We start from the raw sequence: 24037 nt of genomic DNA, 5'->3' as shown, positions 1-24037 counted from the left end.
GGCGGCGTGTTTAGACGGGCATCGCGCTCTGTTGCTCGCGCACCGCCAGAAGCGACAATGATACTGCTGTTTCATTCAGAGCAAGCAAGCTGGTGCGCTCATGCTCGCTGGCGTATTGTTAGCCACGGCGAGCTCAGCGCGAGCAGTGCCCATCACAGAGACAGCGGAGGCGGAGGCGGAGACGGGGAATTGCGCGTCTCAAGATGGCATTGTTGCAGAATCCCATGACGGATCGCCGATGTACGTACCCCACATTTCGAGGCTGGATCGAAACCTGACAGTCACGTGAAGGCAGCAGCTCTAGACTTCAACGATGGCTGGAATCTGCTCTGTATGCCGGCGGGACTCCGTGAAGGCGCGTATTTCCGACAAAACGACACAGGATACGGCGTCTCGAATCGCTGTTCGCAGCTCCGGCCTTTTTCGAACGACTTGGTCCGTCTGCCTCGAACCATGCAGCTTCTTCGAGTGCTACGCAAGCCGGATATCTCCACGGGACACATCGCATCCTATCGGGGCTGATGGCGCGACGTTTAACGGGGCCTATATCGGACTGTGTATAAGAACGCCGTGGTTGGTAGTGTGGTACGGAGCACACTCAGGGAACCTTCCAAGGGTTGTCAGGGACGCAGTGGCTCGTAGTGGACTGCGGTGCTGCGGCGCAGGGCGCCTAGGTGCGCATGCAAGGGCGGTACCTAGGTACTCATCAAGGAGGCGACAGGTCTGCTGGAGGTATGTAGTGTCGCACGTAACCTTGGAATGGAGTTTGCGTTTTCTTATAGGCCCCTTCCCTTTCAGTCCTATCACGAGCCCCGCTGACAAAGCCGCTTGAAACCTTGGAAGGCGCTGTGCGAGGTGGCCTGCCGAATTCGCTGTGCACAACAGCACCCCACAAGAAATTCAGGTCCACGACATGGCGTCCTCGAGGCGTACCGCATCCTCAACATTTCCGCACCTGGGGCGGCGGCAGCACCAATGGCCTTGGAGTCGTTACCACTGTGGTACGAGCAAGAGTCCGCGCATGATTGACTCAACTCGGCGACGCTCCGTTAGCGCGACATCACGGTGCTCAGCAGCGAAGAAAGCACCGCCCACGCCGCCCACGCAGCCTGCCGATGGCCCCAAGACTCACCAGGGTGCTAAGAAAAGGCTTGCCGGTGGCCATCAGGGTGCTCTTTTGCTTATCCCACTGGGCGCAATAAGTATCCCCGTTCCCAAGATCTGCTTCCGCGCAGGACAAGACCATCAACTCGGGATCACTTGCGTCAGTGCCTAGGTACCGGCTCAAGCTACAGGTCTTTGCCTTACTGGCATCCACGGTTAAGCGTTTTCTCGAACACTGCGAACTCTGGGCTTCCCCCTCTCAACCCATAAAGACAACATCTGTCCCCCACTTCTCCGCGGACGAAACCAGGTGCCCGGAATGGCCACGCCTTTGGAACTGGCACGCCTTGTCGTGCGCCAGGCCACCGACACACCGGCCGCTACCCCCGAGGAAGACGCAACATCCGGAACCTGTGCCACCGGCAATGACTATGACGGGCGCATGGGCGTCCGAATTTCTTCAATATTTGTCATCCTCATTGGTTCCTGCTTGGGTAAGTGCATGTTTTGTGCCTGCTTGCAGAGAAGGTAGCTGACTCGGTCCGAATAGGCGCCATATTTCCTGTCTTTGCGAGACGATCGCGTGGTGCACTGAAGGTTCCAGATTGGGCCTTCTTCATCGCCAAATACTTTGGATCGGGTGTTATCATCGCCACAGCTTTCATCCATCTTCTTGCCCCCGCTAACGAGGCCCTTGGGGACGAGTGCTTGACGGGCGTCATATCCACCGAGACATACCCTTGGCCGGAAGCGATAGCACTTATGATGGCCTTTGTCATGTTCTTCTTGGAGCTCATGACCATGCGCTACGCCAAGTTCGGCGAGGACGCTCATGCTGGCCACGCACATGGCCCTCACCCGCCGGCCGATAACCGGAATACACCGAGTCTAGACGACCGCAACAAGGAAAACCCTAATGACGAAGGGACCGACAACCACTATACTCCCGGAGTTGACCATCTCGGACATGCTCGAGACCACCGGGACAATGCGGATATCGATGAGGACTGGCAACGAGGTGGCGTCGTTCCCGAGACGTATTCCGCCCAGTTGACCTCCATCTTCATTCTCGAATTCGGAGTCATCTTCCATTCCGTCTTCATTGGTCTGACCCTTGCTGTCGCCGGCGACGAGTTTATCACGCTCTACATTGTCCTTGTTTTCCACCAGACATTCGAGGGTCTAGGTCTAGGGTCCCGACTGGCAACGGTCCCGTGGCCCAAGACCAAGAAGTGGACTCCTTATCTCCTCGGCCTGGGTTACGGTCTCTCGACACCCCTCGCTATCGCTATCGGTCTGGGCGTCCGCAAGACATATCCACCAGAGTCAAGGACCACGCTCATCACCAACGGTATCTTCGACTCCATCAGTGCCGGCATTCTGATCTACACTGGGCTTGTCGAGCTCATGGCTCATGAGTTCATGTTCTCGCCCTACATGCAGAAAGGGCCGGTGAGCAGGACACTGTGGGCGTTCTTGCTCATGGTTCTTGGCGCTGGTAAGTGCTCGTATTCTTGGGCGCTTGTTTGATTTGCTAACGACTTCCAGGATTGATGTCCCTGCTAGGTTACTGGGCTTGAACGCACTGAGCTTGGCATTGGCTAACCCGACCATCTCATAGCAATCTTCGAGCTCCGTATTTCAAGTACCTAGGGATTCATCTGGGAGCGTAACATACCGTGCATAATTCATATTGGTCTTGGTTATGTCTCCCGTGTTGGACCATCAGCTCTGCTAGGAGGACTTCATTTCAATGATCCTACGTGTACGACAGCTCTCCATCCTTTGCCAGACTAGCTTCACTTCTCTCTAAGGTGTCTGAGCGATACCTAATAGATGGGCGTAACAATTCGATGGTGCACATCGCTGGTTTCAAGGAATTCGTAAACGTGCTCTCACGAACGTCACGAGGGTTTGTTTCTTCTTGCTTCAATATAAATATGCCTCTGCCCACCACATTCTGTCACCTTGATCATCGGGAAATATTGCGCTACTTTGAGTTCTGCAGCGGATCCGAAAAGAGGAAGGCGCTTTGAGCTGTGTCAAAGAGGCGTGCCCCCATTGGCTGCCATCATGAAATGCGCCGGGAAAAAAAGGCCCTTGTGCGAGGATGTAATTGGTCCGAAGCAAATAAATGTTCTCCTTTCCTCACAGGCGAGGAACGAGCGATTGAATGCGAGAGACATGGTATCTATATAAGACTTGGAGGCCTTCGACTGCGCTGCGTATTTCTTCCGTCGTGCTGCGGTATGAGGGACTAGTCCACGCGCGGTTCGTGACTTTGCTTTCGCCAGTGTGACGTTTGGTGGTGGCCTGGCTGAGCTATCGATTCAGGCTTGGCCCTCCGTTTGGGGTCGGAGGTGCCCAAGTGATTTCTCAACCGGCGCCCAGGGGACATTCCCTCCTCCCTCCTACCCTCTGCGAGTGCAGAAGCAAGCATTGCTCGCCAGTTCACCAAGAAGGCCGCCGTTGTGAGTCGCATATATCCTTTATTAACCCTGAAACCGCGACACAGTCTTTGCTTGTAAACAAAATTGCAGCTACCGAGACGCGTTTCAGCTGATCCCGGTTACCTTCTCCAGCATTTCCCACGTTGCCTTGCCCTCATCTTCCCCAATCAACACCATTGCGCAGCCCACCACCTCCGAGCTCTCAACTAACGATTGTCCGTCCCGTCGCAGCCATGAGCGATCGCGCAAGCAGCGGCGTCCGAAACCTGCGGGCCATGTTCGAGAACCAAAACGCCGCCTCCTCTCCTGAGCCCCGCGGTCGCTCCCCAGCAGGCAACGGTGCCAACGACGGCGCCAGTCGCCCGACCTCCAAAGTCCGAGCATCCTTCGTATCCGTCGAGCCGAGCGGCCACATTGTAAAAGACCTGGGGGCCTCCAAAGGCACCAGTGTCAACTGCCCCGCCGCACACCGCCGCGAAAGCTTCAGTATTAGCGACGACTTGGGGGAGGCCGTCCCTACAGAACTCAAGAGGGTAGTCAGTGAAGAGAAAGAACAGCGGGAGAAGAGCAGCTCGGTAGCTGAGACTATCCCAGAGCAGGCCGTTGAGACAAGAGAGTCTTCCAGAGCCCCACCGCCGATCCGCGAAGCAGCCGGCGAGATGCCGAATCTTGGGAGCATAATGAAAGGGTCTGACTTCCCCGAGCCTGTAGGCCGAGAGGCGGAGCAGTCCAAGGCCCAGGAAACTGCTACGCAAGCCGTAGTCAAATCGCCTACTCCTGAGAAGGCCGAGCAGAAGTCCACGCATGCCGGCCCCGTGGCTGCGCCGGCTCAGAATCCGGATAAGATTGTGACTGGTGTCCAAGAAGAGGCATCTCTGAAGCCGGCAGACCTAAAGGACGAAGCTGCTGTGTCAGGGGGCCAGGCGCTGCCCCCACCAACGGAGGTTCTACAGCCGTCAAACGCCACCGGACCTGCTCCTGAGACACCAAAGGCTAAAGAGAGTAAACCAAAAGCCAATGGCAAACCGGCAACGCACGGGCAAGCGGCGGCCAAAAAACCCTCTGCCATATCGACAGCCAAAGCTTCTGCCGCCAAGGCTAGCTCTGCGAAGAGCCCGCTTCCGAAATCGCCTAGTGTTGCCAGAGTACCTAAGACCCCTACCACTCCGCGCCCTATAACTACTCCCTCCGCCGCAAAATCTCCCGCGCCTACCAAAGCACCATCCAAGACTACGGCGCCAAAGGAGTCTGCTAAAGGCCCGGCACCGAAGACTAGCCGTGCGTCCTTGCGACCATCCACGGCAACCACTGGAACGACCACAATCGCTGCCGCTAAAACCAAAGCGGCCGTTACTGAAAGTAAGAAACCCGCTGCTCCGAAACCAACGACTTCGGCTCCGGCTCCAAAAGATAGCACAACTACATCTCCAGGCGGTTTCAAGAAGCCAAGGCCGAAGTCGCCCACCCGACCAGTCCGGTTGCCGTCTCATCTTACTGCACCCACCGCGTCTTCGGCCGCAAAGCACGGAGAGGATGCTACTGCCCCAAAGCTTGCCCGGAAGCCTTCCACTGTGTCACGACCTGCGCCCAAAGTTGCTCCCACCGCTCATAAGCAGCCATCCCGAGCCTCCTTAGCTCCATCTACTATGACTTCTAAGCGACCAGAGTCCCGCGCTTCGACCAAAGGTGCTTCAGATGAAGGGTTTCTGGCCCGAATGATGCGACCGACCGCAGCCAGTGCAAGCAAGACACATGAGAAGCCTACTTCTCCTCCTCGAAGAGGACCGTCTGTTAGAGCCCCCGCAAAGCCGAAGGAGCACGACAACATTGTGGCCAAGGGCAAGAAGAAGGTCGAAGAGGTCGTATCGAAAGCTAAAGGAGCCGTAACCAATGGCCACTCCGAGGAGCAAGCTGTCCACGCCGAACAAGCCCGTGAAACGTCCGTCAATATGGAGCGAACAGCTGCAGAGTCTGCTACCAACGGGGCCGTGGAGAAGGAGCCGGCACGAGCAGCGACCCCGGTCGAGCGGGCAGAGTCTTCCACCGTCGAGTTGCAGACGCCGAGTTTCGGAGGCCAGGCCATTCGCTAGCCGGGGCTCATTGGCGCATTCCGTCTTGGGATGGGCAAGACTCGCTTGGTCTCCATAGTGGTCTGAAATGCTTGCTTCCCCTGTTTTGGGCCATTGCCCGGAATCTCCATACCTGACAAGTTCCTTACCTTTCTAAGCGTTCCTATTTCCCTACCTTTCTGATATCAGCATTTTCTGGAGCAAATTGACTGGGGAGCTTCATGACCATTGCGAGGTGTTATTGGGGAGACTTCATCATGCACGGTTCTCGTGCTTCTCTGCTTTGAAGGTCTGGGGTCGATATGGCTGCTTGTATACTGTGCTGGCGTATCAACTCAACAGAATCCAGAGGTCTACTGTACTCTGTGGCTGTGTTTGCTGAAAGCTTAGGTGGACAATCAATAGACTATGTCTTTGCTCGCATTGTTTTGCACTCTTCATCGGTGGTTGCAACATGATTCATCGCTGAAAGCCAAGGTTCCGTCCCGAGGTCAGCATTCACGTCAGCACGTGACCGTGTTCTCCGCCGAACCTCCGAACCTCCGATGATCCATGCTCAACTTTTTCTGGTGGTGTCGACCTGCGCTACATCAAACAGCAGCAGACCTCGGTGTCGTCCCCTCATTTTCTTGCTCTTCTCGTTTCTATATTTTGGGATGAGGGTCCAATCTCTCGTTCGGGCGCAATCGCTCGCTGCGAGCTGCCTCCGCAATTCTACTCGAACCGCGTCCCGAGCGCCTTCGCGATGCGCTCTGTCGACCGCCGCGGTGTCCCGTACGGGATTTACCAGCGGCACAAAAACCGATGCATGGATAAACAGCCAACGGGAATATGCGCAGAGGAGATGGCAGTCTGCTGCTGCAGTAGTGTGAGTGTCCCAGACAGATCGCACGCTGCAAGCATCGTTTTGCGGAGAGCGATTGAGTGCTAATTCGGACGTATAGGATGGAGAAGGCAACCGCCGACCCGAGTACATTATCACAAGAAACTATCGTCGAGAATCTGGACCCTATCGAAGCAGCGAGATTGGCTAGAGTCAGGAACATCGGTATTGCTGTAAGGAGACATCCCCTCTAGCCGCATACGCAACATGTAAGAGCCGTTGAGGAAAGCTAAGAAAGATGAATGCAGGCACACATTGATTCCGGCAAGACTACCGCGACCGAGCGCGTTCTCTTCTACACCGGTCGTATCAACAGCATACACGAGGTGCGTGGTAAAGATGCCGTCGGCGCAAAAATGGACTCCATGGACCTCGAGCGCGAGAAGGGCATCACCATTCAGTCTGCGGCGACCTTTTGCGACTGGATAAAGAAGGAAGACGGGAAGGACGAGAGGTATCACATCAACTTGATCGACACGCCTGGCCACATTGACTTCACAATCGAGGTGGAGAGAGCGTTGCGGGTGCTCGACGGAGCGGTCATGATCCTCTGCGCTGTCAGCGGTGTCCAGAGTCAGACTATTACGGTGGATCGACAAATGAGGAGATACAATATTCCTAGGATATCATTCGTCAACAAGATGGACCGCATGGGCGCTAACCCGTGGAAAGCGGTTGACCAAATCAACCAGAAGCTCCGTATACCCGCTGCAGCTATTCAAGTTCCAATTGGCCGCGAGGATGGCTTCCAGGGCGTTGTGGATCTCATCAGGATGAAGGCCATCTACAATGAGGGTGCTAAGGGAGAGATTATCGTCGAGAAAGATGAGATACCGGCGGAACTGGTTGAGCTTTGCAAGGAAAAGAGGCAAAAGCTGATTGAGACACTGGCGGATGTTGATGACGAGATTGCTGAAATCTTCCTCGACGAGCAAGAGCCAACACCCGAGCAGATCAAGGCCGCTATCCGAAGAGCTACGATTTCTCTGAAGTTCACCTCAGTATTGATGGGCTCTGCGTTGGCTGATAAGTCAGTCCAACCAATGCTCGATGCCGTTTGCGATTACCTCCCCAACCCCGCGGAAGTCGAGAACATGGCGCTGGACAAGAAGAGAAAGGAGGCTCCGGTCAAGCTAGTATCATATAACTCGCTACCCTTCGTGGGGCTGGCTTTTAAGCTCGAGGAGAGCAACTTTGGACAGTTGACTTATATCCGAGTATACCAGGGCACATTGAAAAAGGGCATGAATGTGTTCAACGCCCGGTCAGACAAGAAGGTCAAGATTCCCAAGATTGTGCGCATGCACTCCAACGAGATGGAGGAAGTGCCAGAGATTGGTGCCGGAGAAATCTGCGCTGTATTTGGTGTTGATTGCGCCTCTGGAGACACCTTCACAGATGGTGCGCTAGGATACACCATGGTGAGTTGCAATCGTCAATCGTGCAAATGCTTGGACTGACGCCATTTAGACGTCCATGTTCGTACCTGAACCCGTCATTTCCCTCTCCATCAAGCCGAAGCATACGAAAGACACACCCAACTTCAGCAAAGCGATGAACCGCTTCACGCGCGAAGACCCTACTTTCAGAGTACACGTAGACCCGGAGTCTCAGGAGACTGTGATCTCAGGTATGGGCGAACTGCATCTCGATATTTACGTTGAGCGCATGCGAAGAGAATACCGAGTCGAATGCGAGACTGGTCAGCCTCAAGTCGCATACCGAGAAACAATGACCAAGCGTGTCAACTTCGACCACACGCTCAAGAAGCAAACTGGTGGTTCTGGAGACTTCGCCCGCGTCGTTGGCTGGATGGAGCCTAGCGAGTCGCTTTCGGAGAACAAATTTGAAGAACAGATCACTGGTGGTACCATCTCAGAAAAATTCTTGTTCGCTTGCGAGAAGGGCTTCATGGCGTCCTGTCAGAAAGGACCTCTTCTCGGCCACAGAGTCTTGGGTACCTCAATGATCATCAACGACGGTGCTACCCACGCCGTCGACTCCTCCGAAATGGCATTCAAGAACGCAACACAACAAGCTTTCCGCAAAGCCTTCATGCAGGGTGCACCTCAGGTGCTGGAGCCCTTAATGAAGACTACTGTCACCGCGCCAAACGAGTTTCAGGGCAGCGTCGTCGGGCTACTCAACAAGCGTAACTCAGTCATCAATGACACAGAGATTGGCCCCGAAGACTTCACAGTCTATGCGGACTGCAGTCTTAACAGCATGTTTGGCTTCTCATCGCAGCTTCGGGCCAGCACGCAAGGTAAGGGAGAGTTCTCGATGGAATTCAGCCATTACAGCCCTGCCCCGCCGCAACTGCAGAAGGAGCTGATTGCGAAGTATGAGAAGGAGCAGAAGGATAGGAACTCATAGGAGAAGGGTAATGATAGTAGGGCAGGCTGAGTTGGAACTTTCTCGTGCTAATACCCAAAAAGGGCTAGGGATGCATATAGACGGATGTTTGGGCGATAAGAAGGCTTTGAAATGTAACATACTGTATATTGTACATTGTAAGGGCTTTGTCACGAATGAGATATACGCGTCCTCACTCTGCAATGCGTCTTTGAATGCCACATAGATATCGAGGCCTCACGGCCCATTTCAAGAGACGAAATGTAAGACGCCAAGCATGATATTCCTAGCTTCCAAATTCGGACTAGCGCCTGAGTTATCTTCACTGCCACCCTCGAAACTCAACGCCTTTCCATCGCTCCCTCATCCCCATTCCTAATGAAAAGCCCTGTAATACTCAATCCGTAATATAGAAATTCTGCTGAGGATATCTCATAACCGGAAAACACGGAGTTGAGCGAACATCAACCATGGTATCTTTGCATCCGATGTTGAAGAAGAGCTATTGGCTCCTCGCCGCGCTGGGAGGCCTCTATGCCGTATTCATGCTCGGTCTGCTGAACGCATGGTTTCAGCGACAGTAAGGCCATTCCATATCTCCATTACTTTTGCTTTGCAAGAAGCGCTAACGTAAGGATCAGCGCGCTATACATGCATAAGATCCATTCGGGGTTCTGGCATAATGTGTCGAACCCGGAGGAATTTGGGTTTGCGAGTACGTTCTGCCTCTGAAATCTTCACTAACTCTTTATTTGAATTTCTTTTGGGGCGGTTCAAGCTGACTGTGAGATGCAGAGGGCCAAGTCCAGCCGTTCTGGCTCGATACGAGTGATGGGGAGAAGCTCTTTTGTTGGCACGTGCTTCCCCTGGATGTGTATTTGGAGCATGAGAATGAGATTGTGGACAAGAGTGAGGGCGGTGTGGCGGATGGGTTGGAGGGTACGGTGGGAGCGAGGTTCTTGATGAAGGACACGAAGAGTAGGGTTGTGGTTAATTTTCATGGGGTAAGTACTCGGTCTTCTATCTTGACATCCAACCCCCGGTTTCCGGCCTGGTAGTGGCGTTATTCTCTTTCATACGTCAATTGATGAATAGAATACATGCTGATTCTTCTCAGAATGCTGGTCACGTAGCCCAAGGCTGGCGCCCCTCGACTTACCGCTCTGTAGCCGCTATCCCGCACACGCACCTCCTCACCTGCGACTACCGGGGCTTCGGCAAATCGTCTCTCAATAACCCGCCTCACATTCCGACCGAGTCTGGACTCATCACCGACAGCATCTCCCTCATCTCCTACATCCTGAACGACCTCAAGCATCCCGCATCTCGAACAGTACTCCTCGGCCAGAGCTTAGGAACGGCAGTTGCTGCCGCCTCTGCACTCTTCTTCACAGATCCAGAGTCCGAGCAGCTCCCGAGCGACATCGTCAAGCCAGAGCCCGCAGTCGCCTCACCGCAGCATTTCGCCGGTGTTGTGCTAGTAGCGCCTTTCACGACCCTGAGCGAACTGCTGCAGACGCACAAGATCTCGGGCATCATCCCAGTCCTCTCGCCTCTGCGTCCATATCCAAAGATCGCAAACTTCCTCTCCTCCAAGATCCTCGATCACTGGCCCACCCTCCCCCGTCTCCAAGCCCTCCTCTCCGCTACATCTGCAAACAAAACACCTCTCCGCCTCTCGCTCCTCCATGCCCGCAACGACCAGCACATCACCTTCCGGCTCTCAGAATCACTGTACGCGCTTTTGGAATCTGCGATGCTGGCCGAAGAAGGCGTTTCATCGACTGAAGAGAGGAGGAGCATCCATGGCGGCGAGCGCGTCAAGCGCGGCGCTTTTGCGTACCGCAAGGTGGAGGATGCGGCGGGGGAGCGCAGTGTGGAGTTGGAGGTGGTGAGGTATGGAGGGCATAATGAGCTAGTGGGTTGGTCGCAGGTTGCATTGGCGGTGCGGCGTGCGTTCAAGAAGAAGAACTTCCGTGTGGGTTTGGATGTCGAGTAAGGGGATAGGGGGATAGGGGGTGCTTAGAGTGCGTAATAGGTTTAGGCGTAGTCATTGGAGCGCATTGTGCATTCAGGCCTGGCTGGCTGGCTGACTATGTACTTAGAAACGACATATTCTAGAAGAGCAAAGATAGTTTCCGCTGACACAGCTCCCCTATCAAACTAGGCCAGCAAAACGACCACGCAAACACATGACTTCGCCCCCTGCTAAACTCCACCACAGCTCCGCAACCCTGAACTCCTACTTCCCCCTCCATCTCACACACCCGCTTTTCCCGCCCCGACCGGCCGTTAATTGCTTGTCCTCGTTCCTCGCACAGCACTAAGCCGCGACTAGTTACAGCATCCCAGTCGCTACATCCCACCCCCGGCCAGGCCTCCGCATTTTACTCAACCATCGAGCTTTTGAAGCCACAGACGCGAAACGCTATCTATCTAGTCAGCGCCGGTTTCTGTTAAATTGCTCGTTGCGCGATGCGATGCGATAGCTCGACTAGTCTCAAGGCACGTACGCGAATCAAGACTCCAGGCGAAGCGTTACGCTGCAGCTCGCTGTATAGCCCGAGTTTCACGACTACACTCTAGATGATAAGCACTTGAGCAGTCCGCGCACAAGGCAAAAAAAAGCTTTTGTGGATAGATGGGGGGCGAAGCTTCTTTCCAAACAGCCTGATCGGGTTAGCAATGTGATGCGTGAGATCATCGATCCCAGCCGCGACTGCGATGATCAGATCTCAACTTCTCTCGGGATGACTGCAGATAGCTTGTGAGTAGGTTTGCTTGTTGCTGACAGCTGGGCTATGCCAATAATGGGAATGAAGGTGCGAACATGGCGGAAGAACGTGTGTCGTGATTGTCGTTGGAATGTGTATGTTTAAACTATCTAAATGTGAAGCAGCGTACTGTGTGAAGATGGAAGAATCGAAATAGATAGGTTCGCTGGAGAAATGGCTTCCAGGATGAAAAGAAGTGGTGTTGTATAACGGAGGACCCTCTGTCGCAGCGCCATGCATAGATGTTGCCAGAAACCATACACCTGTTGAGAGGGCGCTAAGACGAGCGCATCCAGTTCCATCCAGCGATTGATGAAATTCTTTTGCTTTAAAAGGCGCTTCGGCGCGAGGTCATGTCCAGCTGAACTCTGAGCTTGGATCGGCGTCGTTTCGAGCAGGCAACCCGCTCGCAAGGGGGTAGTGGCCCAATATAACGATGAAGCATCGGGATCGGCCCCTGTTCTCGTAGCCTCAGTCATAGCCGCTATCTCTTCATCCCCGTCTGATTGGGCGGCGGACTCGCGGGGAGCTCAGCAGGGTTTGCAGAGTTGTCTGACGGCAATTCGGACGGGGGCGCATTCATTGGAGCGGCACTGTGGGATGGTCTGGTCAGCTAGTCAGCGGGAATTGTCCAGGAAACGAAGCAATCACCTTAGTTCTTCCGAGTAATAAGCGTATTTCTGAGCTGGGGGGTAATACTCCGTGCTGGCGGCCTCTGCTGGGTTCTTGGATGAGCCGGCGTAGGCGTTGCTCTCGGTGTCGTTGCGCTTCTTGCGCCGCCAGAAGAAGAGGCCTGCGGCTGCGAGCAGGAGTGCGCCGCCCACGCCGACACCTACACCGACGCCGACGGCAGTTGCGTTGGATGAGGAGCCGTCATCGCTATTGGCGGGGCTAGAGCTTGAGGTTGAAGTCGCGGTTGTGGTTGCAGATGCAGCGGATGGGCCTGATGAGCCTGTGGAAGTGCCTGACGTCGATGTTGCCGCGGCGGTCGTAGATACATGCGTATTGGTAAAGTCTTCGCCGATGATCGTGAGGGTGTAGACGTCCGAGGGTGCGCCTTGGAACGAAAATGTCTCGAAGCCTGAATTACATTCACAGTTATCGAAACAGCAGTATTCGTCCGTACTCGTAGAGTTGCAACTGTAGACCGGGACGCCATTGTTGTCTACACCTAGGAGAATGTTAATAGTGGAAGCAATCCGGGAGGTTCTTCGCGTACTTGTGCACTCTTTTGGGCAGTTGCCGGACTTCCATTGCTGATCAGTGCAAGTGCCTCTGTGTAGCCGGGCTAGCGATGAGCTGTGAGGATCTGAGACGCAAAGGCCGTTCGATAAACATGCTTGACCCTTTGCGATTGTCAGTAGTGAACACCCTAAGACGAGAAGTCGATCAGGGAGACATACGTCAAAGCAACAAGCCGACACAATGGAGTTTGGGGTGCACGCTAGATCTGTCAATAGACGAATCGTTTGTGTCTGAACTGTGACTGACCAGTATCTGCGCCGGACACATCCCCATTTGGAAAATAGCATGTCGCGAGAGCACTGGACGAAAAGGCGACAACGGCGGCGAGTCTTATTAGAAAATACATGGTGGTTGCCACAGTCTGAGCGAAGAAAAAGCGAACGAAGAGGAAGAGGCCCGAATAACCGTCGTCTAGCAGGGCGAGGGAGACTTAAAGGATCCATCAATGCGCGCCAACGGATTCCACCGACAGGCTCATTGCCCTTTCAGGTCCGCTGGACTGGGGCTGAGGAATTTCCCGTTGGCCCCGAAGTGTGGTTAGTCTACGATGCGCGTCGTAGATCAGGCCTCCTCATTATTAAACAAGCAGGCATTCGACGGCGCCGGCACCCAGAAAGCTGACAGCTGCCTCGACCTCATTCTCTTCTTGCCTTCAACGACGCGTGGAGGACAGACTGCGGACACATGAGGCCCGAATCGTCATTGGGGGGGGGAGGGGGTCTTCGATAGTCTGATACACTGTTCCGACGCCTGCAGGGCTGCGGTGTTGTTGGATGCATAAAATATATCCCGAACGCACTTTACCGAACCCAGCAAGCCGGCGCCGGCCTAGAGGCCGTCACGTGACCGCTAACCTCGCGCGGGTAAAGTCGCGAAGCTGTGCGACTCGGGCTGCATATTATCTCCACCTCCACATGATCGCGCGCAGCCTCCCATGTCTGAGCCACGACGGTCGACGAGGGCGCGCACGCGCGAGGAGGCGGCGGCTGCTCCCCCTCCCCCAGAGACGCCCAAAGAGACGCCGAGCAAGCAAGCTGCAAAGTCGCTGAAGCGCAAACGGACGAGTCTCATCCCCGCCGATGAACCAACTCCGACAACACCAGCTGCAGAGACTTCGCAGCCGCAGGCCCCGAAGCTGGTGTTGCCAATCCGAGTCGTCGATGGCCAGCCGCTCCCAACGCTCTCCGAGCCGCAGCCCCTCGACCTCCCGTCGCAGGAATACCAGGACATACAGCAGAGCGGCGTGCTGAGCGCCTCCCTCCAGCGATCGCGCGCAGTATGGATATCTGGCGTGAACTTCAGGCTGTTCCATGCCCTCTTCACCCCGCCGAAGAAGGTGGCCGATCGCAGCGAGGAGGATAAGCAGAACGTTCAGCGGCAGAAGGAAATTGTGCGCAACTTCCCTCTGGTGGGAGAGGCACAGCTGGTGATAGAACCGCACACATTCACCATCCGGCTCTACGGCCCGCGAGAGGCGGTCAGGCAGGTGCAGAAGAAGGCGCCCACGTACGGGCAATGGCCGAACCACAACCAGCAGAGCCCATACCAATACAATCATGCTCCACCAGCATCATACCCGAACACGCCGCAACAGCGACCCTCTCAGCCCAAGCCGCCGCCGCCGAAAGCGCCCGCTCCCGCGCCGAACACAAAAACTCCCACACCAGCGCCTGACCCCGTCATACACATGTTGGCCCAGCGAGCCGGTCAGGATCCAGAGCTGAAAGCGGTAATGAAGATTGTCGCCGCGGGACAGGCCACCAAAGAACAGCTCGAGTTCTTCCAGGGCCACATCAGCGAGCTGACAAACATACTGCAGAAGCAGAAGGAGGCAGCGGCGAAAGCGCCAGCACCTCCTCCTCCTCCTCCCCCACCACCACAACCCGCTATTGCCCCTCCCCCTCCGCAGCCTATTTCACAACCAGTACAACCGGTGCAGCTGCAGCCACAGAATGTCCCAAAGTCATACAGCTCTGCTCCTCCACAAGCACATCAGCCGCAAATGACCCCAGCGCCGCCGCAGCACCCGCCGCATCCGAACCAGTATACATATAGCCAGCCGCAGCAGTACCAGCAAGCGCAGCACGCGCCCCAATACCAGGCTCCTAAGACCTACCGGCCCCTTATCTTCGACTTCGTGGAGGGCAACGGGGACAAGTTCTACTTCCCTTCTTATAGCTTCATGGAGTGGCTTCCCAACCATCAAGGAGCCAAGTTCTCATTTCTAGTCACTAAGCTGAAGCCAAAGCTGAAGGCGGAAGCGAAGACAAACACGCCTTCGACGCCAGGCCCGAAAGCCGCGCCGAGCTCCACCCCAGGCCCGACTCCATCTGCCACTCCGAATGTTCCCATGGCGGGCAATGGGAATCCAACGCCGAACCAGAACACCCCTACCCCAACTCCGCTTCAGATGGCGACGCCAGCGCCAGTAACACCGTACGTGCCGCCGCCCCGAATTGAAGACTACGACGAGAAGAACGATATGAAAGACGTCGACTTCTACCAACCCGTCACCGTCCTCGTCTTTAGTGGCAATCCGGAAATATTGCAATCACTGCCTCGCGCCCTTCGTCCACCAGATGTGGTGGATAAATACATGAATGAGGTGTTCGACACTTGCAGGAGGGCCGACGAGACCTATCTAGCGTTCAGGCTGCCGAAGGAGGGTGGCGCAGACGCGGAGGTTGAGGAGAAGAGGACTAAGAGCGGTGATGTGACGCCCGCGGTTTCCACACCAATGGCAGATGTGGTGATGGGAGGGATGGGCGCGATTCTGGAAAAGAAGAAGCCCGTTGGGCGTCCGAGGAAGAGCTTGGTGTAGACATGTGTTGCGGGGAGCGGGGTACGACCGAGCGTTCCTCACGTCACTTCTGTCTGGGATGATAGCGGCTGCAGACAGAATATTACGTCCTTCCCGATATTGTTAGGATCAAGGATTGAATGTACGAATAGGTTGCATATGTGGGAGGCTTCCCAACAAGACGCATGAGTAATATGTCTCGGAGGGGAACATTAGTGAGGATGTTGATACCCAGCATATACACATCTCCTATCGACAGCTCAATTTCAGACTACGACTGGATCAATATCTCATCGATAGAGCCCAGTCAAGTTAAAGATTCCAGCTTTCACAGCACTCACAGAACCCCAATCCTCCCGTGACTTCCTCCGAGTCCCAGTCAATTTCTGCGGGCTCTAAGGATACCTCGTGTCCAGCGTCTCGCAACGCCTTGACCCATTTCGCGTATAGCTTCTCGCCGCAGCTCCTGGCCACCTCGGTGGGCGTGACGCATTTGTCACGAAGAGGCATCGGAACGAATCTCGACGTCGCTTTACTAACTTTATGCAGGTCGACGCCTCTCTCGAGCAGAAAAGGAACAGCTTCAAAGTTCGCATATCCCGCCGCAACATGCAGCAAGTTCCAGCCGCGCAGGTCCTGCTGCTCCTTCAGCTGAGCATCGTCCCCCTCATCCCACAGTTCGCGCAACGTATGCATGTTCTTGTAGCACACAGCGCAGAAAAGCGGCGTCCAGTTCAATCTAGACGTGCGCAGGCTGGTCGACGCTTTCATCTGCAGTAACACCCGTACATCGGCCGCGGTGCCCCACGCGGCTGCGCGGTGCAGAACGGTCCAGCCGTCGGTGTCTTGGGCGTTGAAGTGCGAGAATGAGTTGCAGGCTAGGATCTCGACGAATTCGGTCTGCGCTATGCGCGGGCGGAAAGGCCCGTAGAGATACGATGCCGCGGTGAAGCCGTCCGCGCCGAAGACTTCGACGTTGGCGCCGTTGCAGAGGAGGAGGCGCGCGATGGCGGGATGTCTCCACCACGATGCGGCGAGGACCTGCTTTCTTTGCGGGAAGTCGTTAGTGGGGTTCTTCGTCTCTTCTGGACGATATAAAGGGGTGCTTACGATCGTACGGGAGCCCCTGCGTTGATCAGATAACGAACTAGTTCCGTGGACCCGCTTTGAGCAGCGTACTGGCGGAATTCTTGTCAGCCATAGACCGCTATTTTCTCTCTCTCCCAGAGGATCTGCTTTGCTTACATACAGCAGCGTTCTGTTATCATCCGTCATATCGTTCGGCGCCGCTTTTCTCTCGCGGAAGAGCTCGTGCACGGCAAGCATATCGCCCTTCTCGCAAGCCACGACGACGTCGGCTTCCGCCGGCACGATGTTGACGAAGTTCAGCCCGCCGCCCAGGATCGAAAGATTGGGACACAGGCCCGACATGTGGCGCAGCGTGAAGGAGAGCACGAACGCCATTTTCCCCGAGAATGTGATGACTGGCAGGCGAGCGAAGAACTCGTAGGCGGTTTGGAAGTTGTTCCGCGAGGTGGTTAGGAGGACGTCGCTGCCGAGGAGCGGCTTCCAGGATGGAGGCAGCTCGAAGGAGTACTGGTGGCGGAATGCGGTGCTGGCTTCGGGATCGAAGGTTGAGGCTGCAGTACGCGGTTTACATGTGCGCGAAACTAAGAAGCCTTGAGTTACTTCCGCTTGGTAGTTCCGCAGCTCCTCTAGGATCAGAGCAGATTGGCTTGCGTGCTCGTTGTGCGCTCGGACGGTTCTTTGCCTGCCGTCCATGGTTAGCGCCATCATGCCATGGATACTTCCTCAGAGAGTGCATACATATTGATAACTTGCAAGACCAAGAGCAAGTGACCCTCCGTTCGATGCAACTGCTTCAAAGCATTGCTAGATGTCTTGCTATCGAACTGCGCCCACGATAGCCGAGACCCTTTTCTAAACCTGCTTTGGGCCAGTTTCTGGTACTCCCTATGCATGGCGGCGATATCGTGGTTCGCGATGGTGAGTGACTGCTTCAGGATCCACGCTTCTTCATTCGTCAGTAGAGGGCCGTCATCCTTTTCGTCCTCCAGGCGCCGGAGCAGGTCAAGTTCTAAGGAGACCAGGGAGATCTGATTCGAGATATGGGAAAGTTCATCCGGGCCATTTTGGACGTTTCGCACGAGTATGTCTGCGAGAGCGGAGATCTCTTTTGCAAGGGCGACGAGCGTTATGATGGATGCTACAGCGCCAACTATCTCCATGTTGGAAACCTGTTCTCGAGAAAGGCAGGCTGAATGGGGGACTAACGGGATGGAAATCGAATAGAGGAATGGTGAGTTTGAGGAAGAGGAAGAAGGTGGAGACAGCCTGATTACGATGAGGTAGGAAAAGGCAGAAGCGATAAGGCTCGACCACGCGCAAAAGTAGGGCTAGATCGGTCGACGAAATACGGGAGCAGGCATATCGCCATGGTGAATATGCCATTCAAATAGTGAAGCTGGTGAGGTGACTATGACAAGATCTCGGCCTGCCTGTCTATTGGTGGGCCGTGAGTTCAGCCTCTCGTATCCTATCCAACCTTGGCTGACATGCATTTCATTCGAGTTTAGACATTTTGGAGGAAGAATTGGCTTTCGTCCTGGAAACAGATGTTGCTGCGGCTCTTCAGCAGGGTAACAACTCGGGGTATAGGGGAGGAGGTCCTCCATACTCAGAGACCAAGTTGCTGCGAGGTCCGACGCGCCCAACGACAACTGCGCTATTGTTGCCCAAGTGGACTAAGATCTGTCCATTACCAAAATATGCGTTTTTGAGCATCTCAATAGCCGTTAGGCTGTTAGCTCGATATTCAAATTTCACCCGCGCGCACACCTCTCTCGAGAAGAAAGGGAAGAGCTTCGAAGTTCGCGTATTCAGGCGATGAGAGGCTGCCCCTACCACGATGCACCGAAAGCATGCTTTCTTTGCGCAGATTCGTATCTCGTTTGCGGATTATCATCTCTTGACAGGCTCATCGTGTACTCAGGATCGTGCGGGAGCCCTACAATGATCAGATAACGACTGAGTTCCGTGGACGGTCCTGCTTTGAGCGGCGTACTGCGAACAGTGGAACATGAAGGAATGAAGAAAGTCAGATAAAGAGTGAAGCAGCGCTACAGGTTCTACGAGCATTTATCATTAGGCACTAGAACGTGCAGTTTATGGAGGTAATGAGTGAGAGTACCACAGCCATGAGACTATGGAATACAATTTGAGAAACAGAAAAGAAAATTCAGACCCAGAACTCCTCTACAGAAACACACCATAGAAACACCCAGAACCAATCTGTCTACTAGATAGTAAGGAAACTAGAAAAATCTGTCGGTACCCGGAAAGGAGGCCGGATGGGCGACAACGCGCACAGGATGATTTGTGCGTGTCGCAACTCCGCCTTGCACCACCACCGGCTGTACGGACTCGACACCGACTAAAGCGCGTCTAGGAGTCACATAGTGCTATCACTCGTTAGCGAGATGAGGTTTTCGTGTCCTTTATCCTTACCATGGCGCAGAGCCGCCGATGATCACCAGCTGCCACGCGCAACAGGGGGTGGAATCTCTCCAACCTCGTCTTTGTCCAAGGGAAAGCTGTCACGCGCAATGAGAGGGGGTGGAATCTCTCCAACATCGTCTTTGTCTAAGTGAGCTTTAATTTTATATCCCCTGATAGGTTTTCCGTTGATTGCCTCAGCAGCGCACTCGGCTTCTCGTTGGCTGTCGAACAGCATATACATCTTGCCGTCATAGTCCGCTTCGAGCTGCAATCGATCGAACTTGGTGGGGACAAGTGGTTTTATCTCCCCGAGGATATATCTCCTATCCGACGCGCTCATGTCGGGCGGAAGATTCAGTAGAAGTATCTTTGTTGCCTGGGTCACTACTGCTCCCCCGCTTACGTTGGCGGGTCGGCCGGATTGGTTCTGCCAGTATACTGGACCTGGAGGCTGCGCGAGCGGGTACTGCGCCGAAGGGACTGGCTGGTACTGCGCTGACTGGGCTGGCCGGTACTGCGCCGACTGGGCTGGCTGGTACTGCGCCGAAGGGACTGACTGGTACTGTACCGATTGGGCTGACGGGAGGGCTATATCACCATTGGTAGTAAGTCCAGTCCGGAGCAAATCGTGGGTGCCTTTAGGAACACTTGGATAGAGATCCGAGCAGTTGCAATGCCAGTATACAAACATGTTTAAGCGCTGATCGCGTTCAAAGACATGGAAGGATACATCGGGGGAAGATGTATGCGGTAGCTTTGAACCGTTTGCACTTCTAGGGTCGCTGTTGGAAACAAGTCCACTAGAGCGCAAGATCAGCATGCAGAGGGCAGCAGAAGGAATTAACATACTGTAGATGGCCTTTACGTCTTCCTTCGCCGGCACCTCGCAAGTTCCAACCCTCCTCCCAAGTACTGTTATGGCTGTCTCCGCTCGACCGGGTTGGCCTGGCCGCCCCGCCTTCGCCAGGATGTTCCGAACATTGTCCTTCAAGTTCGCCCACTCGTCTAGCCAAGGGAGAACGCGGCCACCCTCTACCTCGCCATAGATAACCATAAAGTCGAATTTCCCCAATGTAGACATGACTGAAGCGAAGAGAGGTCGTCGTAGAATGTAAAATTCGAGTATTAAGATTTCTTGGGAGATGCTGGAATGAAGTAGCCGTATGACCAATAGGAACTGGCAAAATGGATTTTCAAGCAAGTGGATATCTGTGCAAATATGGTACTGAATTGGAGAGTGTTGAGAATTGTGAAAGCGAAGGAAGAAGGGAAGGAGAAGCACGGCGAGAGATTTATACTTCAGTGATGCTGACTCTATGGACATTTACTCCGGGAGTATTGACTCTCACATCGTTGACGCCAAGGTCGTTGACTCCGACGGTATCGAGTCAACAGGGCAGAATGACTGGATACTGTAGTGAACGAAGAAATAATGGAACGCTCATCTACTCAGTCGGAGTGACTGTCCTAGATCCGTCAACGGATTGAGAGCATTTGACTCATCTGCGATCTTTACTCCGGGTTCAGATTGAGGAACCGAAGACCGGTCTTCTGCACCGAACACCCATCTCGCTTCCAACCATTCCGTACAGGAGTAACCCGTTTACTAGGCGATCTGCCTGCCGTGAGCATATCCATGGGAGTCATAACAGCTGCAGCGGAGCCCCACCTTTGGCGGCCGCACGGTCACGGGCCCTGCGCCAGCATGTCGTTGACTGGGAGACTCCACGGAGGGCAACTGAACGGCTGCGATCACCCTCCTTGTTGCATACCGCATTGAACTCCCGATCAACAACGCTCGACATACTCCCGCACAAGATTCCGGTATGTCCTGCGCTAGGGCATGTATGAAGGTGTTAGAAGCTTCGGGCAATGACTGGTCTGTGACACATTGGGAAATGCGTCAGAGAGCCAAATGACATCGCAGATCGTCCATCGCGGAGAGGTTCTCGTCAGACCCCCGTGTGCAGACGTGTTTGAGGAATACGGGTCAATGAACGATGTCGGTAAGGTCCTCGATGGCCTGCGCAGGACAAAGATATAGGGCAGCTCGCATTTCTCAACTGGCCTCAACGTGGCCGCCGTACGTTCGGCTGACCCTCGTCGTAGAAGAGCGAGGACGATGTGGAGAGTAGTGGTAAACAGGTGAGGTAGACTTTACCTTCAGCGGCACAGCTTCGTCGCGGCTGTCGCCTTCCTTCCGCAGGCTGTGCCACCGGGTCCTACCACATGATGAAGCGCAATCCTTTGATAAGCCGACCCCGGCAAATCGCATCCTGCCCTATCGATAGCGCTGCGGCGTGTTCCTGTCCGTGTCTTTCTCTCCGCAACTGCATGCATCTGCTCCCGAAGTGCCACGATGCGCTGTGGCGCAGACGAAGGGTATCCCGCTCGAAGAGGAAAACGTCCGGCCGAGTACTGCATAATGCCACGACTCGCATGCAGCTCTCAACACCTTCACAGGGCGTAGTGGAGAAGCTCAGCTGCTCAAGGATCCATGGCATGAAGTCGAAACACGACCTCCCTAGCCACACGCACGCAACCTGTGGCGGAGCCTCGGCGCACATCCCTATCCACTGGCTATCGATAAGGGGCGAGTGCCGAGCAGCCGGGGCGCTCATTCGTTTCGATGTTTCGACGTTTCAAGTCCGCGGGCTCGGGAGACTCATAATTGGCTCACACAACCATCGCGGCAGTTGAGCGATCGCCGAAGAACCAAACACCCCTCTTCGAGGTGAAACAAGGTGTCGAAAAGGGAAGGAAAACGGCGTGGGCAGGTCCGGTTCGATTGGATGGGCTACTAGACTCCTTCATTTCGGAGCTCGAGGGTGTGAACATGGGTTCTGACGGAGGGGCAAAGGATTCGCAGTTCGGTTGCGTAAGGATTTCAGGGGTAGACGTAAGCTGGGGTGGTCGGGTACACATGTGTAAGGATATCTCCTTGAATGCTGGGCAATCGATCGTCAGTCGCGCGATCACTGTGAGACAGGAGAGAAGGGAGCGCGTTTCGTTTTGAAGTATGCACCTGAAAATTTTGTATGTACGATACTGGTGCTATGTCCGTGGATATTGTGATAGAATGTACATCTCAAGCGCTTTGAGAATGCTTCCTGCCAAGTGCAACGCCGCAAATGCTCGTGAGAAATGAAGATGAAATAACAAACAGAAACCCCAAACTTCTCGGTCACAGACACCCTAGGAGAATAGTAATATACACCAAACACTACCATCATCCACCAAAGAATGCGACACTCCTAAGCAAATGCCTAGTTGTCAGGTGTGAATACCTTGCCAGGAACGACAGCTCTCGGTCGCGCAATGCGTCCGTTGTATCCACGTTTCTGGATCGTGCCGTTGGAGCAGGTAGTTCCAGCGGCGACAGGTTGCCAGACTACGTTGCCGTTATTGCAGAGACCGAATTGAGAGGTGCCATTGCAGATTATGGCGCCGTTCTCAGAGCAGGCCGCGCTTCCGCTGCCACCGCCTGAGGGAGAAGTAGGTTGCGGGGAGGACCCGGTCCCTGCTGGAGCGGATGGAGCGGCGGTGACGGTGACGAGAGTCGTCATCGTGGACGTGGGAACGGCGCTGGAAGCACCCGGGGCGAAGACTCCGCCGGTGTTGGAAGGAGCAGCAGAGGGCTCGGCCGGAGAGGAGGGGTCGGCAGCAGGAGCGGACGAAGGGGCAGAAGAAGGCTCAGCAGCGCCTGAAGATGCTGGCGGAGTGCTGCCCGTGGTGCCGCAATCACCGGTCGGTGGTTCGATGTCGTTGGTGTTGCCAGTTGCGAGGACAGTGCCAGGGTCCGGGAACTGGAGGGCGTGATTCAGGGGACTCTCGCAAGTGGTCGAAGCGATGTTCGCCACTAGCATGTCAGGCAGCGCATCGAGCCCGGAGGTATCGCTCGCGCCTCCAGAGACATCGATGGGAGCACAGTTCATGTACAGCTCAGGCGCACCGGACAGTTTGGAGAACCAGGTCCAAACGAAGGTGCCCTTGCCGCTAGGGATGCTGTCGGGTAGAGTGAAGTCGTACTCATTGACTCCGTCCACGCCAGGGCATCCACCCTCGATACTCTTGATGACCTTGAACTTAGAGTTGGCGGTGGGCTCAGTGTCTTGAGTGTAACTGAGCTGACAGGATCCACCACCGTGGACTGCAGTTCCCTTGAAGGTGATTTTCTGGCTCTCCCCCACTGCCATCTGGTTCATGGTCGAGACAGTAAATCCGTTCTGAGACTTGCAGGGGAATTGTTCGGCCGTGATAGGGCTGCTATCGATCTTGTCGACGCTGTACGGAACGGGTGACTGCATAATGATGTGTGCATTGGCAGTAGCGAGGAAAGCGGTAGCTGCCAGAACTGCTGAGCGGAAAGACATGATGATAATGCTGGAGTCGTGCAACGACAGAAATCTGAAGGAGTGTGAGAAGTCAAAAACGAGCTAGCCCAGCTAGTAGAGAAGAAAGCACCGTGAACGCTGAAAGAAGATCGAAGCGTTGAAAGAGTGTGTTGTGATGATGGACTTTTGAGCGGTGATGGCAGCCGCTTATATACGTTGTCTAACGTAGCAACGCACCCACCGCCTTGCACTCCACCGAAGACTCCTTTGGCGATCCCTAATCTAAGAAACCGTTTCGAGAGTGACACTCGGAAAACCAAACAGACGCATGGTAGGCCGCAAGTTTTCCCACTAGAGCGAGCGTTTACGCGTGAAACCGGGGGTGGGCCAAGATCGCCCAAGCCTGTCAGCCAAAGAAAGCTGGGCAGGGTCAAGGGCTTGATGCAGGTACATTAATGCGATGAGGCTGGACGGAAAGGCCGTAAATCCACGATGCCTGCCTAT

General features: G+C 54.8%; 9 protein-coding genes across 9 annotated transcripts; 5 read left to right on the top strand and 4 right to left on the bottom strand.

Moving 5' to 3' along the window:
- The first annotated feature begins 123 nt into the window (after positions 1 to 123).
- BU26DRAFT_141706 (uncharacterized protein) lies at positions 124 to 1128 on the top strand. Its single transcript, XM_033819828.1, has one exon. The coding sequence runs from the start codon at positions 314 to 316 to the stop codon at positions 830 to 832; it is 519 nt and encodes a 172-aa protein (XP_033689606.1). The 5' UTR covers positions 124 to 313; the 3' UTR covers positions 833 to 1128.
- A 267-nt stretch (positions 1129 to 1395) lies between these two features.
- BU26DRAFT_514483 (ZIP zinc/iron transport family) lies at positions 1396 to 2828 on the top strand. The gene is made up of 3 exons (XM_033827848.1): positions 1396 to 1598; positions 1655 to 2602; positions 2653 to 2828. The coding sequence occupies exons 1-3, from the start codon at positions 1424 to 1426 to the stop codon at positions 2682 to 2684; spliced, it is 1155 nt and encodes a 384-aa protein (XP_033689605.1). The 5' UTR covers positions 1396 to 1423; the 3' UTR covers positions 2685 to 2828.
- A 3384-nt stretch (positions 2829 to 6212) lies between these two features.
- BU26DRAFT_514481 (translation elongation factor G) lies at positions 6213 to 9048 on the top strand. Its single transcript, XM_033827847.1, has 4 exons — positions 6213 to 6491; positions 6568 to 6679; positions 6755 to 7927; positions 7977 to 9048. Exons 1-4 carry the CDS (start codon positions 6280 to 6282, stop codon positions 8880 to 8882), a joined length of 2403 nt encoding a protein of 800 aa, XP_033689604.1. The 5' UTR covers positions 6213 to 6279; the 3' UTR covers positions 8883 to 9048.
- A 175-nt stretch (positions 9049 to 9223) lies between these two features.
- BU26DRAFT_537322 (alpha/beta-hydrolase) lies at positions 9224 to 10860 on the top strand (the record flags this gene model as incomplete). The annotated part of the gene is made up of 5 exons (XM_033831405.1): positions 9224 to 9441; positions 9503 to 9576; positions 9657 to 9865; positions 9979 to 10595; positions 10662 to 10860. The coding sequence occupies exons 1-5, from the start codon at positions 9332 to 9334 to the stop codon at positions 10858 to 10860; spliced, it is 1209 nt and encodes a 402-aa protein (XP_033689603.1). The 5' UTR covers positions 9224 to 9331.
- Positions 10861 to 11997: 1137 nt separating this feature from the next.
- BU26DRAFT_141657 (uncharacterized protein) lies at positions 11998 to 13379 on the bottom strand. The gene is made up of 5 exons (XM_033819827.1): positions 13127 to 13379; positions 13039 to 13079; positions 12855 to 12981; positions 12287 to 12806; positions 11998 to 12240 (listed from the first exon to the last, which is right to left on the bottom strand). The coding sequence occupies exons 1-5, from the start codon at positions 13224 to 13226 to the stop codon at positions 12120 to 12122; spliced, it is 909 nt and encodes a 302-aa protein (XP_033689602.1). The 5' UTR covers positions 13227 to 13379; the 3' UTR covers positions 11998 to 12119.
- A 411-nt stretch (positions 13380 to 13790) lies between these two features.
- On the top strand, positions 13791 to 16090 carry BU26DRAFT_514478 (uncharacterized protein). Its single transcript, XM_033827846.1, has one exon. It carries the CDS (start codon positions 13815 to 13817, stop codon positions 15699 to 15701), a length of 1887 nt encoding a protein of 628 aa, XP_033689601.1. The 5' UTR covers positions 13791 to 13814; the 3' UTR covers positions 15702 to 16090.
- Positions 15993 to 17929, bottom strand: BU26DRAFT_559270 (ankyrin; the record flags this gene model as incomplete). Its single annotated transcript, XM_033832680.1, has 4 exons — positions 15993 to 16728; positions 16791 to 16858; positions 16926 to 17451; positions 17508 to 17929. The coding sequence occupies 4 exons, from the start codon at positions 17927 to 17929 to the stop codon at positions 15993 to 15995; spliced, it is 1752 nt and encodes a 583-aa protein (XP_033689600.1).
- A 1301-nt stretch (positions 17930 to 19230) lies between these two features.
- BU26DRAFT_559269 (uncharacterized protein) lies at positions 19231 to 20280 on the bottom strand (the record flags this gene model as incomplete). Its single annotated transcript, XM_033832679.1, has 1 exon — positions 19231 to 20280. One exon carries the CDS (start codon positions 20278 to 20280, stop codon positions 19231 to 19233), a length of 1050 nt encoding a protein of 349 aa, XP_033689599.1.
- A 2185-nt stretch (positions 20281 to 22465) lies between these two features.
- On the bottom strand, positions 22466 to 23572 carry BU26DRAFT_416169 (lytic polysaccharide monooxygenase; the record flags this gene model as incomplete). Its single annotated transcript, XM_033823144.1, has 2 exons — positions 22466 to 22719; positions 22795 to 23572. The coding sequence occupies 2 exons, from the start codon at positions 23570 to 23572 to the stop codon at positions 22466 to 22468; spliced, it is 1032 nt and encodes a 343-aa protein (XP_033689598.1).
- Positions 23573 to 24037: the final 465 nt, after the last annotated feature.

The sequence above is a fragment of the Trematosphaeria pertusa genome (assembly GCF_010094035.1).
Source record: "Trematosphaeria pertusa strain CBS 122368 unplaced genomic scaffold BU26scaffold_2, whole genome shotgun sequence".
Classification (NCBI taxonomy): domain Eukaryota; kingdom Fungi; phylum Ascomycota; class Dothideomycetes; order Pleosporales; family Trematosphaeriaceae; genus Trematosphaeria; species Trematosphaeria pertusa.
The sequence above is the reverse complement of the archived record's forward strand: the minus strand, read 5'-3'. Positions and strand labels throughout refer to the sequence as shown.

Coding starts and splice junctions, on each gene's coding strand:
- BU26DRAFT_141706 (XM_033819828.1), top strand. CDS start 314: ATGGCTGGAATCTGCTCTGTATGCCGGCGGGACTCCGTGAAGGCGCGT.
- BU26DRAFT_514483 (XM_033827848.1), top strand. CDS start 1,424: ATGGCCACGCCTTTGGAACTGGCACGCCTTGTCGTGCGCCAGGCCACC. Junction 1,599..1,654: donor CCTCATTGGTTCCTGCTTGG/GTAAGTGCATGT, acceptor CGGTCCGAATAG/GCGCCATATTTCCTGTCTTT. Junction 2,603..2,652: donor GCTCATGGTTCTTGGCGCTG/GTAAGTGCTCGT, acceptor AACGACTTCCAG/GATTGATGTCCCTGCTAGGT.
- BU26DRAFT_514481 (XM_033827847.1), top strand. CDS start 6,280: ATGAGGGTCCAATCTCTCGTTCGGGCGCAATCGCTCGCTGCGAGCTGC. Junction 6,492..6,567: donor CAGTCTGCTGCTGCAGTAGT/GTGAGTGTCCCA, acceptor TCGGACGTATAG/GATGGAGAAGGCAACCGCCG. Junction 7,928..7,976: donor GTGCGCTAGGATACACCATG/GTGAGTTGCAAT, acceptor GACGCCATTTAG/ACGTCCATGTTCGTACCTGA.
- BU26DRAFT_141657 (XM_033819827.1), bottom strand. CDS start 13,226: ATGTATTTTCTAATAAGACTCGCCGCCGTTGTCGCCTTTTCGTCCAGT. Junction 12,982..13,038: donor TGTCGGCTTGTTGCTTTGAC/GTATGTCTCCCT, acceptor ACAATCGCAAAG/GGTCAAGCATGTTTATCGAA. Junction 12,807..12,854: donor CTGCCCAAAAGAGTGCACAA/GTACGCGAAGAA, acceptor ACATTCTCCTAG/GTGTAGACAACAATGGCGTC.
- BU26DRAFT_514478 (XM_033827846.1), top strand. CDS start 13,815: ATGTCTGAGCCACGACGGTCGACGAGGGCGCGCACGCGCGAGGAGGCG.